This window comes from Erythrolamprus reginae, chromosome 6 (assembly GCF_031021105.1).
Source record: "Erythrolamprus reginae isolate rEryReg1 chromosome 6, rEryReg1.hap1, whole genome shotgun sequence".
NCBI lineage: Eukaryota > Metazoa > Chordata > Lepidosauria > Squamata > Dipsadidae > Erythrolamprus > Erythrolamprus reginae.
This window is the reverse complement of record NC_091955.1, coordinates 73845708-73860261: the sequence shown is the minus strand read 5'-3', so window position 1 is coordinate 73860261 and position 14554 is coordinate 73845708. Positions and strand designations below refer to the sequence as shown.

The 14554-nt window shown below is 37.5% G+C and overlaps 1 protein-coding gene across 1 annotated transcript in view; it reads right to left on the bottom strand.

The window, feature by feature from the left end:
* The window catches only part of ALDH1L2 (aldehyde dehydrogenase 1 family member L2), a 50949-nt gene that overhangs the window by 2700 nt on the left and 33695 nt on the right, over positions 1-14554 (bottom strand). The window contains exons 13-22 of the mRNA XM_070754836.1: positions 12394-12544; positions 10524-10594; positions 10286-10391; positions 7906-7993; positions 7540-7633; positions 6959-7058; positions 4621-4719; positions 3084-3249; positions 1957-2062; positions 543-742 (exon numbers count right to left, since the gene is read on the bottom strand). Coding sequence (XP_070610937.1) covers positions 543-742; positions 1957-2062; positions 3084-3249; positions 4621-4719; positions 6959-7058; positions 7540-7633; positions 7906-7993; positions 10286-10391; positions 10524-10594; positions 12394-12544 — 1181 coding nt within the window. The remainder of the gene's footprint in view (positions 1-542; positions 743-1956; positions 2063-3083; positions 3250-4620; positions 4720-6958; positions 7059-7539; positions 7634-7905; positions 7994-10285; positions 10392-10523; positions 10595-12393; positions 12545-14554) is intronic.

Sequence of the window (14554 nt, the reverse complement as noted above, 5' to 3'; positions counted from 1 at the left end):
TGGGGTTTCTTGTTTTTTAGACTTTTTAAATGTATTATTGTTATTTTAGATTCTAACTATTAGATTTGTTATTATATATTGTTTTTATCATTGCTGTACACCACCCCGAGTCTACGGAGAGGGGCAGCATACAAATCTAATTATTATTATTAATAATAATAATAATAATAATAATAATAATAATAATAATAATATTGTTTCTACTATAAAGTAATCCTGCATTTTGCAACAAGTTCCAATCTCTTGTTCTTTTCACATGGGATTGTCAGGCTGCAATTTATAATATTGGATGGGTGCTCTGATTTTAAGGGTAAAATAACACACCTCTTTTTCAAATGTATTTTCACAATTGCTCCATTACAAAACTCACACTGTACTAGAGAACAAGTTGTCTAGAAGAATAATTTTTTATTGTTGCACTACAAAACCCTTCATTCATGGTTGTTCATCAATTCTGGAAGGTGATACATTTCTTACCTTTAATACATGTCACTTTATAAATATAATTGGAGTCTAGAGAGGAAATATTAAGTGCTGCTTACCTAAATCTTTTCCAAAACCAGACTGCTTGAATCCACCAAAGGGTGCCGCCACATCAGTTTTGTTATAAGTGTTAATAAAAACAGTTCCAGCTTCCAGTTTGTCACTGACGTATAATGCTTTACTTATGTCTTTGGTGAAAACGCCTGAAGCCAAACCAAATTCTGTTCTGTTGGCTCGTTCTAAGACTCCATCAACATCCCTGTGGCAATAAAGAAACATCTAAGATAATAGGCAACATAAAACATACCAAAGATGCTACATTTATCACTCCATATTATTTTTCATCCTCAGATTTTGTAGCATACATTGTGTTCTCATATTGTGCTAAGCCATAATAAAATGTATTCAAGTTCAAGCATGTAGTTTAGGAATCATGTTTTATATATCATATTCTATAACCCTTTGAAATTGCAAACCACACATTGAAATTTAAGGGAATGAAATGTTAAAACAACATTGCTTAGAAACATCTGTATATCCAATCTGATATTTTTGTGAAGTATTTTAGAACTTGACTAGAATGTATGTAACGATTATAGGGATATAACAATGATTCTTAAGGTCATAGCTTGGGAAAGAACATAAGTAGTAATTAAATAGCAATAGTACTTAGATTTATACACCGCTTTACAGTGCTTTACAGCCTTCTCTAAGCAGTTTACAGAATCAGCATATTGCCTCCAACAATTTGGGTCCTCATGTTACCCATCTTAGAAGGATGGAAGGCTGAATTGATCTTGAGCTTGGTGGGATTTGAACTGCCAAATTGCAGACAGACGACAGTCAGCAGAAGTAACCTGCATTACTGCACTCTAACCACTGCATCAATGAGGCTCTGTAATGCAATTTGACTTCTTGAACAAGCGGGGTATCTGCAACCCCAATTTTATGTTAAATGTGTGTTTGTATGTTTGTCAATTTTAAGAAAATCAATAAAGTTTATATATATATAAAAAAGGAGAATTCCAAATACGTTTCGAGGTTGAAAGAATTGGATGATTACATCATCATTGCCTGGGGGATACCCAGTTGGAGACTCCTTTCATGACCCTGTTAGGTTACACATCAAAGTGGTACCCACTTATCTACCTGTAATTGCCCACCCTTGAACTGCTGGGTCGACAGAAGTTGGACCATGTGATGGGAGCTCGCCCTGCCTTGGCAGCAACCAGCTCTCTCAAACGAAAACTTGCTGATTGTCAGCTCAGTGCCCTAACCTCATGAACCACCATGCTCCTACAGGATGCAAATTAGGGGAGGAATCTACTTCAGGTGAGTTTTCATCCAAGATGTAAATTGCAATGGAGAAAAGGAGTGAAGCAGGTTCATTTGCTCTTCTCAGGTGACTTAATTGCAAGGATCCAGGGTTTGAAAAGCTGCAGCAACAACAACCTTAATTGGAACAGAACCTACCCATCTCTGAACTTTGAAATAATCATCACTGGCCCAAAGGATTCTTCATGGGCAATATGCATGTCATCCTCAACATTGGTAAATATAGTAGGTTCCATGAAAAAGCCTAATGAAAAAAAAAGAGGTAGTTTTACAATATCCATCACGTTCTATCTTGATACATGGCTATCTCTTCAGCAATGCATTTTATATATACTGCTGAAAAAAATAAAGGGAACATTCAAATAACATATCCTAGATATGAATGAATGAAATGTTCTCATTGAATACTTTGTTCTGTACAAAGTTGAATGTGCACAACAGCATGTGAAATTTTGATTGTCAATCAGTGATGCTTCCTAAGTGGACAGTTTGATTTCACCGAAGTTTGATTTACTTGAAGTTATATTGTGTTGTTTAAGTCTTCCCTTTATTTTTTTGAGCAGTGTATAACTTGGCTAATAAATCCCCGGAGAGGGGAGGCATATAAACCCAATCAAGCAATCAGTAATTCGTTTTTTTAGCCAATTGTTTATTTTAACAAGAGCATCCATTCAGTATAAATTTTGTTTCCAAACAAGGGTGTCTTAGATAATTTTGGAGCTAGGTTTACAGTTTCTGCTGCACATTTTATGATCAGTTGCATTCTTCCTCTTCAACATCCCTTCCTCTACATGCTTTATAATTATTGGACTCTTATGATATTTCCATGACTGCGGGAATAAATTGAATAATCAACTATTGTAAAAACAGCAACATACGTGTTGGTGGGTCATCCACTGAATATAATTGAATTACTGGTTTTTTAAAAGTCAGAAGTCACTTTCCTTTTAAATTTATTTAATGCATTTTTGTCACTTAATTTGTCTTGCTATTCCCCTTTGCTTTTATCTTAGTTTGTATTTTAATGTTTGATGTTGAAATTTAATAAATATTATTTTTTTAAAAAGAGAGGAAAAGGGGAAAAAATCCATGGTGATAAACAACATCAGTCATTCTGACATATGTATGGCATATACCTACTTACTTTCATTGTCACAATTTCGTCAACATTCATATAATGTGCTATACTATGATTTCCTTTACATTGGGGAAAAAAGCTTCAAATGCATTGAAATGCTTTCTAATATTCCTATATTATATCTTACCTGGTCTACATACTTGTCTTCCTCCATATAATAAAGTTGCTCCTTCTTTTATTCCAGTTTGGCAATACTCCAGAAGCTTTTCCAAATGTGCTTTGTGATTTTGAGGTCCATGGTCTGTAGCTCTATCTAGGGGATCACCTATTTTCATCTTCTGGGTTTCTTCCACCTAAAGATTATCCAAAGAAAGTGTGGGGATTAAATAGTGTACCATGCCAACTAAACTTTTACAGATAATAATACAATAATTCTACAGTATTTAAGATTAGGATTAAAATCCTAGATTAGGATTTTTAAAGTTACACTAGGAGACATTGTCTTCTTGGTTCACCTTATATTATGCAGAGCCCTATATGGAAAGAACAAACATTCTTGAGGGTAGATCAAAACAAAATTGAATTATAAGATAGAGGAAGGGAGACCATCAAGCAAGGAATAACGTTGCAGGAGGATATGGATGAAGGATCTGAATTCCCACATACTACTTGGAGGGCCCTGAATAGTTGAGAGCTACTGTTGTAAAACCAATATGCTTGAGTGGAGGCTCTTAGTGGATAACAACATGCTATGTGAATGTGGAGAGACACAGAGCTCAGCCCATCTGCTAATATGTCGTCTACTACCAGAAACATTTACTGAAAATGATTTATTTTTTCGGCCAACAACAAAGCCAGGAAGGTGGCTTCCTTCTGGCAGTTTCAAGTTCATTCTACACACAGAAAAAGTATAGAGTCGTGTAGTATGTAATAGCAATATGTTCCTAAACCTCACCCTAAATATAACAAAATGGTCTGGAATTCTTCACACCCATCAGCAAAAATTAATGATACACTTTCTTCCGCATCAGATGTTATGGGCATTATAATTATAATTCACATACTGTGTGGATTATAATGCCCATAACATCTGAAGAAAGTGTATCACTAATTTTTGCTGATGGGCAGATAAATATCCAACGAAATGAGAGTGGAAACAGAAAGTACCTTGTCTGTAGGACCTGGTCAACAGAGTTTAAAAAGTAATCAATTGCTTGATCAAAAATAAACAAACCCAAAACTTTTGCAATGTCAGAAAATCAATGAACACTGGAAAAAAAATAGGGCTTGTTCCATTACTTGTATTTTATCAGTGAAAAATATTACCACTACAAGTAGTTCTCAACTTATAACCATTCACTTATGACCATCTGAAGTTACAACAGCATTGAAAAAAGTTACTTGCAACAATCCACAGTATTTACTGTGGTTTCAGCATCCCAGGGTAGCATGATTACCTCCTCAGCCTTCACAGGTAATTTCTAATAAGCGAAGTCGCAGAGGAAAGCCAGATTTCTTGATGGCCACGTGATTTATTTAAACAGAGTCATTCACTTCGCACCCATAGTCAAAAAAATGGATACCAATTTGTAAAATTAACAACCACTTTGGGTGACAGCAGAAATTCTGGTCTCAATTGTGTTGTAAGTTGAAGACTACTTGTACAAAGCAACAATAGGTACAGCAGAATTATTTTTCAACTTTGACTCTTTGAAGTTTCTTACCACTCTTTTAACAAACTCATCATGAATAGATTCCTCAACAAACAGTCTACCGGCTGCAATGCAATTCTCTCCTTTGTTGAAGAACACAGCTCCCATGCCCTGAATCGTAAGAAAAAGAATATTCCATTTTTGTTTGGTTGTGTTTATGGGTGCCTTGAAATCTTTTTCTTTTTAAAAGCTGCTCACTCGGTGGGTTAACAAGGCGATAACAGGAAGCTAAATCTCTGTAGCTCAGCTTCTCCAACCTAATGATTTCCAGATGTGTTGGTCTTCAGCTCCCCCTGCTGTCAGAAAACAGTGCCAGTTAAATTGTAACACATCTGGAGAGCATCAGCTTGAAGAAGAGTTACAGATCCATTAAAAATGAGAGAGTATTTTCTGCATATAATGGAAATTGGATGACATTAAAAAGTTATGATTGATAAATCAAGGATCACAGTTTGCTGTACCCAATAAATGTATTATAGATGTTTAGTAACTTAACAAAATTTTAATAATATAAAACAGGCAGTCTTTAGAGCTGAGTAGCCTTTTTGAATTTTGAAAGCCGTGGAAGAACTATGTATTCCAGGGGTATTAAACTCAAGACCCACAGGCCACATCTGGCTTGCGGTGTGCTTAGACATCATTTAGTTTTAATTATTAGATTTGTATTCTACATTGTTTTTTCTATTACTGTTGTGAGCTGCTCCGAGTCTATGGAGAGGGGCGGCATACAAATTTAATAAATAAATAAATAAATAAATAAACAAATTTAATAAATAAATAAATTTAGCATTTAGACTTATATTCCACTTCATAGTGCTTTTACAGCTTTCTCTTACAGAATCAGAATCAGCATATTGCCCCCAACAATCTGGGTCCTCATTTTACCCACCTCGGAAGGATGGAAGGCTGAGTCAACCTTGAGTCGGTGGTGAGATTTGAACTGCTGAACTATAGCTAGCAATTAGCTGAAGTAGCCTGCAGTGCTGCACTCTAACCACTGTACCACCCTGGCTCTAGATCTGGCCCATGTGGCTCAAGAGTGGGTTCCTCCTGGTTCAGACCAGTGCGCCCAAACCAATAGCGACCTGCTGGTGACATCACAATGTCATCACCAATGTCATCACCCAGCCAAAAGTGGGCACCGCCCACTTTTTAAACCCCCCCCCCCAATTTTTTATTTATTTATTTCTACAGAAGCCAGTTTCTGGCACTGTGCATGCAGTCGCCATTTTGTTTTTGGTGTTTATTTATTTTTACATTTTTTTCAGGGGGGTATTGTACTGCGCATGCGTGCATGTGTGAAGCGCACATCTGCTCAAGAGGCGTGGCTGCTCTGGAAACAGTGAAGGAGCAGCCCGCATTACCTCTGCCAGTGAAAACAGAGCTAGGGAGGGCCAAACATGGCCTTCTTGAGCATCGTTTTCACGGACAGAGGCCATCATGGCTGAAAATGGATGCCCAGCTGGCCACGCCCACTGTGGCCACGCCCCTGCCTCTCCCAAGTTCAAACATAAACTTGATGCAGCCCTCAATGAAATTGTATTTGATTCCCCAATGTATTCAGATAGGCTGCCCTGAAAAACCAGCTTTTGCTGAGGATGACTGGTCCTAAAATATTAATTTACCAGAAAGTGATTCAGCCTTTCAAGATGTTCTTTGCAATCCCAGTTTTATATGGCCAGAAGGCATCGCTACAAATAAATCTGATTCTTGAAATATCCTTTTAAAAATTTAAAACTATATTTAGAAAATGTCAAATAGTACAGGGAACCTGAGGATCATCGAAGAAGGGCCTGTAGCTACTGTGCTGCTTATTCATTATAGTATCTTTTAAGAATATTGAAATATGAATGCTGAATATTTAATATTGAGAACTTCTTTCCTCTGGGATTAATTTGTGGACCTGCAATATTATATGGGCTTAAGCAAACAGTGGGTACGTCAAGAACCAAAATGGATGAAATCACCAATTTGCATTTCTGAAGTGTCTTTCCCTCTCTACCTTTCTCTTTCTGCAATTCTCTGCCTAATTCTCCTTTTCTCTCCTGCCCAAATGATAGGTATTCCTGTGTGCATCAATTGCTTGAAGAGGATTTTAAAATTTAAAAATCTCACGTAGTATGGTAAGAGCTACGGAGTCTACGGAGTCTACAGAGAGGGGCGGCATACAAATCTAATTAATATTAATAATAATAATAATAATAATAATAATAATAATAATAATAATAATAATAAAGAGCTGCAGATTGCACGCTCTTCTCCAGAAGAGTAGTAAAAAGGCACATTGTATTATGGGACATTTTAATTATTTCTCAAGAAAATCTTATATGGAGCTTAAAAGCTTCTTTACCATTCTCACAGCTTTGTCAAGTTCACAGTCACTGAATATGATCAGTGGGGATTTTCCACCCAGTTCCAAAGAAACCTTCTTCAGGTTACTGACAGCACAGCTATAATGAATAAAAATGATAAATGACAGAAGTCTGAAAATCAAATACCATTTTCCTCATTTCTTAGAGATATTTACGGAGATATTTACGGAGAGGGGCGGCATACAAATCTAACAAATAAATAAAATAAATTAAGACATATCGTGATATTAAAAAAATATTATATTCTTCTTTTGGTTATTTCCCCAAAATAAGTTAAATATTAAACATAGTTAAAACTATATATGTTTAACTATATATGGTTATCCCCCCAAAATAAGTTAAATATTAAACATAGTTAAACTATATAAGTCCAATAACTAAATAAATAAATAGTTAAACTATACAAGTCCAATAAATAAATAAATAAATAAATAAATAAATAAATAAATAAATAAATAAATAAATAAATAAATAAATAAATAAATAAATAAATAAATAAATAAATAAATAAATAAATAAATAAATAAATAAGAGAAATATTACAAAAGGAAAGTGTTACCTTTTCATGATATGTTTCCCAATTGGTGTTGAGCCAGTGAAGCCAAGTTTACGGATGTCTGGATGTTCTGATAAGCGTTGTCCTACTAAACCACCTACATGGCGTGAGAGATACGATACCATTACTTTTTCTGAAATTCTGAGCTACAGATTTTTGAATCAGAATGTTGTTTAACCTTCCTGTACCCTTTTCCACCGGAGCTACTCTTTGCACCCAAGTTGAGGCCCTCTACACATGTGATAATCACATATTCCATAATTCCCAACTGTTGGCCATGTAGACTAAAAATCCTGGGTCTCATACTTCCAACACATCTGAAGGCCAACAGGTTAGGAAAGGCTATCAATATTTATACTCCCACTGTACCTGAACCGGGTAAAATATTGATAACGCCTTTAGGAAATCCAGCTTTCACAGAGAGTTCTCCAAATTTCAAGGCAGTCAGCGGAGTTACCTAAATGAAAACAAGTTGGTTTAGATTGTAGAGGCACACCATATGCATGTTTTCATAGAATCTATTTAAATTTCATTAGAGTATCCCTTGTAATAATTATGCGCATATCTTAGGTGCATTCACTTATCTTTTTTGGCTTTACAGTGTTCCCTCGATTTTCGCGGGGGATGCGTTCCAAGACCCCCCGCGAAAGTCGAATTTCCGCAAAGTAGAGATGCGGAAGTAAATACACTATTTTTGGCTATGAACAGTATCCCAAGCCTTCCCTTAACACTTTAAACCCCTAAATTACAATTTCCCATCCCCTTAGCAACCATTTAGATTATTACTCACCATGTTTATTTATTAAAGTTTATTTTTAAAAATGTTTTTTAAAGGCAGACAAAAGTTTGGCAATGACATATGATGTCATCGGGGGGGGGGAAACCGTGGTATAGGGGGGGAAACCGCAAAGTATTTTTTAATTAATATTTTTGAAAAACCGTGGTATAGACGTTCGGTGAATTTCGAACCCGCGAAAATCGAGGGAACATTGTATTACTTAGGCTTGCTTATATGAATGTAACTCACAGTAAGATCTTCTGGAGTGTAGTCAGGCTATAAATATTTTAAATACATAACTAAATTCCCATTACTACTGCTAGCAAGGTACCTCTGGGCACCAGGTTGGGAAAGTTGTTGGACTTTAATGCTGTTCACAAACATTCTATATTTAAGTTAGCCATGGTAGCACAGTAGAATGCAGTATTTCAGGCCAATTGACTGCCCACTGCCAGGATTTCGATCCTAATTGGTTCAAGGTTGACTCAGTCTTCCACCCTTCCAAGGTTGGTAAAACCAGATATGCTGACTCTAAACTGTGTAGAGAGAGCTGTAAAGTACAGTGGTAACTCTACCTAAGAACGCCTCGACTTATGAACATTTCTAGATAAGAACTGGGTGTTCAAGAGTTTTTTTGGCTCTTCTCTAGAACCATTTTGCCAGTTGCGGCCCTATCTGGATCGGGACTCACTGCTCACAGTCACTCATGCCCTCATCACCTCGAGGCTTGACTACTGTAACGCTCTCTACATGGGGCTACCTTTGAAAAGTGTTCAAAAACTTCAGATTGTGCAGAATGCAGCTGCAAAAGCTATCATGGGCTTTCCTAAATATGCCCATGTTACACCAACACTCCGCAGTCTGCATTGGTTGCCGATCGGTTTCCGGTCACAATTCAAAGTGTTGGTTATAAAGCCCTTCATGGCATCGGACCAGAATATCTCTGGGACCGTCTTCTGCCGCACGAATCCCAGCGACCAGTTAGGTCCCACAGAGTTGGCCTTCTCCAGGTCCCGTCGACTAAACAATGTTGTTTGGTGGGACCCAGGGGAAGAACCTTCTCTGTGGCGGCCCCGACCCTCTGGAACCAACACCCCCCAGATATCAGAGTTGCCCCCACCCTCCTTGCCTTTCGTAAGCTCCTTAAAACCCACCTCTGTCGTCAGGCATGGGGGAACTGAGATATTCCCTTCCCCCTAGGCTTATAAAATTTATGCATGGTATGTCTGTATGTATGATTGGTTTCTTAAACTGGGGTTTTTTATATTACTTTTAATATTAGATTTGTTCATATTGTCTTTTTACTATTGTTAGCTGCCCCGAGTCTACGGAGAGGGGCGGCATACAAATCTAATAAATAGATAGATAGATAGATAGATAGATAGATAGATAGATAGATAGACAGACAGACAGACAGACAGACAGACAGACAGACAGACAGACAGACAGACAAACAAACAAACAAACAAATTTTCCACTTACAAACTCGAGCCTCTGAAACTAAGCGGAAAAGGCAGGAAGAAGCCTCCGTGGGGCCTTTCTAGGAATCTCCTGGGAGGAGACAGGGCCAGAAAAGGCGGGGAGAAGCCTCTGTGGGGCCTCTAGGTATCTCCTGGGAGGAAACAGGGCCTCCACCCTCCCTGTGGTTTCCCCAATCGCATGCATTATTTGCTTTTACATTGATTCCTATGGGAAAAATTGCTTCTTCTTACAAACTTTTCTACTTAAGAATCTGGTCACGGAACGAATTAAGTTCGTAAGTAGAGGTACCACTGTACTATGAAGTGCTAGATTTATAAAGCGCTCTAAGTCTAAATCTAAGTGCTATTACTTTCTGTGCTTTTCCATTAAGGCCCATAATGAATTAGACATCTGGTTAAAAGGCATTCTACATCTGTATCTCTGCCAGGCTAGAATTGCCAGCCTCAAGGAGTGCTGAATTCCGAGGCATCTATGGCCGTAGGATGTTACCTGTGCTGGTTTCAGAACTAAAGTATTGCCAGCAGCCAGACACGCCGCGCTCTTCCACGCCAGCATCATCAGTGGATAATTCCATGGAATAACAATAGCACAGACTCTTCAGATTCCAGGGAGAGAGGGAAAAAAACAACAACACAAAAGCAAATTTGAATTTCAAAATGCAAGAAAAACATTGTATGAGTAAAATTGATCGGAGTCTGGTTTCATTAACAAAGACAACGGATCTTACCCTAAGGGTTCTTTTCTGGTGAACGTTAAATTGTGGTTTGGTCGTGCTTGGTTTATTGGAATGGTAGAACCCTAAATGAAAAAACACTTATCCTTTTTTTTTACATGACAGTCATGACGAAAGCGGCATCAATTGTATCATCACATGTGTCTGAATAAATTGTTGGCAGTTACAGAATGTCTCCTAAAACGTCCCAAATGCTGATAAATACACATGATAAATATACTAGTAGTGAGGAAGCTTACATGGACATTTTCTACTATGGTATTATCTGTATCTCTTCTGGGTGAGGACTTTCCCACTGATAAACCTGTACAGTGGTACCTTTACCTACAAAAGCCTCTACTTACGAACTTTTCTAGATAAGAAACGGGTGTTCAAGATTTTTTTGCCTCTTCTCAAGAACTATTTTCTACTTACAAATCCGAGCCTCCGAAACTGTAACCAAAAAAGGCGGGGAGAAGCCTCTATGGGGCCTCTCTAGGAATCTTGTGGGAGGAAACAGGACTGGAAAAGGTGGGGAGAAGCCTCCGTGGGGCCTCTCTAGGAATCTCTTGGGAGGAAACAGAGGCTCCACCCTCCCTTTTGTTTCCCCAATCGCATGCATTATTTCCTTTTATATTGATTCCTATGGGAAAAATTGCTTCTTCTTACAAACTTTTCTACTTAAGAAACCTGGTCACAGAATGAATTAAGTTCGTAAGTAGAGGTACCACTGTGTATGAATCGGTTTAAAAGCAGTGTTCTTTTCGTTGAACAAAAATTGTCTTACCAGAACTGATATTTTTATTTTGAAAAGCAATCTTCGACTTACAACCACAACTGATCTCAAAATTTCTGTTGCTAAGCAAGACGGCTGTTAAGTGAATTTTGCCCCATTTCACCATCTTACTTGCCACAGTGGTTAAGTGAATTATTTCAGTTGTTAAATAGGTAACACAATGGGATCTGGCCACCCAATTGACTTTGCTTGTCAGAGGTTCACAATGGGGGATCACGTCACTCTGCGACACTGCAGGCATCATATGAACCAGTGGCCAAGTATTAGCATCTTGATCATGTGACCATAGGATGCTGCAAAGGTCTGAAGTGTGAAAAACGGCCACAAGTCACTTTCTTCAGTGACATCCTAACTTCGGACGTTCACTAAATGAATAGTTGTAAGTCGAGGATTACCTGTAATCACTTCACACACAGCTGCTTACATAAAACAAGAGTTGGTAAACTATAAATCAGGCTTGCATTTGGCCTTTAATTCCCCTTTCGTGATCCCCCACAACCTACTCTGACCATTACTACTGAAAACTGAGGATATACTGTAATTTTCCACCTTTAAACAGTTTTTAAAAATTGACACGTCATCAATATCTCCCTGGATTGCAGAAACTAGCTCATAGGGAAAAAGCATTTTTCCTCATGAGCGACTTTTATAGATTTCAGCTCTGTCCAGTAGTGTGATATGCCATTTTGGATAATTACCTATGGCCCCATTAAGTGAAGTGCTTGCTATCATAAAGTTGTTCAATCTTAACCTGTTTTCTCAGAAATGAATTCATATTTCTATGAGATTAGCATTGTTTTTGACTGCCTAATTCAAAAAAGTGTGGATTTCAGCCTACAAGTCACCCCTTTCAGTCCTCGTCTCAGTTGATCAGAAATTTTGCTATTGTTCTGGGTTGGGCTGCTTTTATTTTTAGCAAGAATTTAGGTCTGACCCACATAATAAGAATGGGAGAAAATTAGTCTTTGGGGAAAGCAAACCTTAAAAAGTGCATTTTCACTTTTCTCTGCACTAATGATTTGAAACCAATGAATTGTCTAAATGCTGTCACATATAATACTGAAGACATCAACTCAAATATCAGCTTGCCTGTATTTTGTCACACCATCCAGCGAAATATCGGAATGTTTGCACTGACATTCCTACGTGGGTCTTCAAAGCTAATGTATACACAGCTCCCGAGTCAATAGCCTCTATGGTTGCCAGCTCTTCTTGATGTTCTTCCATCAGATCCGCAAGTCTTTCAATAGAATCACACAGACAGTAAAACAAAAACACAACATGACATGTCTGTAAATGGCACGGTTGGAATTTCTGCTGAAACTTGCTATTCTGGAAAGCAAGCTCGCCAAATTTAAACCAGATGAAAATTGTGGGTGATTTGAAGATCAGGGAGCTTTTATTTGGCAATCATTTGGAAACCAGGGGTGGAAATCTTTCATTTTTTCATAAGCTTGCTTTCTACATTACATTAAGTCATGATGAGGCTGACTGATCTTCAACATAATGTTATTTGTAATCTCATTTTGATGCCTTTCAATAAACCATGATTGAAAATCAGTTTGATGTGAATGTAGCTTGTAAGAAACAGGGAAAGAACAGCCAGTGCTATATAATATTAAATTATCAGGGAAAATCTAGGGACCTTAGAATTAAATCTGGCTAACCTGAAGCTTACAAGGAGTTGAAGAAGTAGAATTCACATATAGTATATATCATCTTGATCTCCTTAGAGGCAAGGTAGGATGCCAATCATTTAAGTAATTAGTACATCAAGCATAAGCATCAAATTTTGGCCACATCAAGCATAAGCATCACAGTTTGCGACATGAAAACTGCCGCAGAACTCGGGTTGCAAGAGTATTTCCCAAGATATTTGCACATTTTAATGTCAGAGATGTGGGAAATATTTAAATGGACATTGTATTTAATTAAATTTTAATTAAAGTAAAACACAAAGTAAAATTAAATTTAATTTTCTCTTGGCCTAGAGACCTTCAAATTTCTAGGTTCTATCATATCTCAAGACCTAAAATGGTCACCTAACATCAAAAACATCATCAAAAAAGCACAACAAAGAATGTTCTTTCTGCGCCAGCTCAGGAAGCTCAAACTGCCCAAGGAACTGCTGATACAGTTCTACAGAGGAATCATTGAGTCTGTCATCTGCACCTCTATAACTGTCTGGTTTGGTGCTGCAACCCAAAAGGACCGACACAGACTTCAGAGGACAATCAGAACTGCAGAAAAAACAATTGCTGCCAACCTGCCTTCCATTGAGGACCTGTATACTGCACAAGTCAAAAAGAGGGCGGGGAAAATATTTACTGACCCCTCACATCCTGGACACAAATTGTTTCAACTCCTACCCTCAAAACGTCGCTACAGAGCACTGCACACCAAGACAACTAGACACAAGAACAGTTCTTTTCTGAACGCCATCACTCTACTAAACAAATAATTCCCTCAACACTGTCAGACTTTCTACTAAATCTGCACTTCTATTCTACTAGTTTTTCTCATCATTCCTATCACCCATTTCCTCCCATGTTGGCTGTATTACTGTAACTTGTTGCTTATATATCCTAAGATTTTTATTAATATTGCTTCTTCATTGCTTATTTGACCCCTATGACAATCATTAAGTGTTGTACCACATGATTCTTGACAAAAGTATATTTTATTTTATGTACGCTGAGAGCATATGCACCAAGACAAATTCCTTGTGTATCCAATCACATTTGGCCAATATAAAATCTATTCTATTCTATTCACTTTATGCCTTTCTACCTGCTTCTCAGAAGCCAAATATGGCCCTTAGTTTGGAAACTGCTGTGTGTATCCTTTGAAATAAATCATACTATGGATATAGGAGTTGGGGTTACATGATATTCAAGTTTAGAGCTAGTTTGATGTAGTGGTCCAGGCACTAGGCTACAAAATTGGAGACCACAAGTTCTAATCAAATCTTAAACATAAAACAAATTGAGTAGCCTTGGGCCAGTCACTATCTCCCATCCCTAGAAAGGAAGCAATAGCAAATCCACCCTCCCAGTCTTTCGTAATGCCTTGAAAATCCATTGAAATTTTAACATCTACCCCGACCTATGACTGAATGATGAATGTGGATGATTGGTTTTTTAAATATATTGGGGTTTTAGAATTTGAATTATATGTTTTTAGTATTGAAGTTTTCAGAGTGATTTCTTACATGTTTTGCATTACTTGTTGCGAGCCACCTTGCATTTCG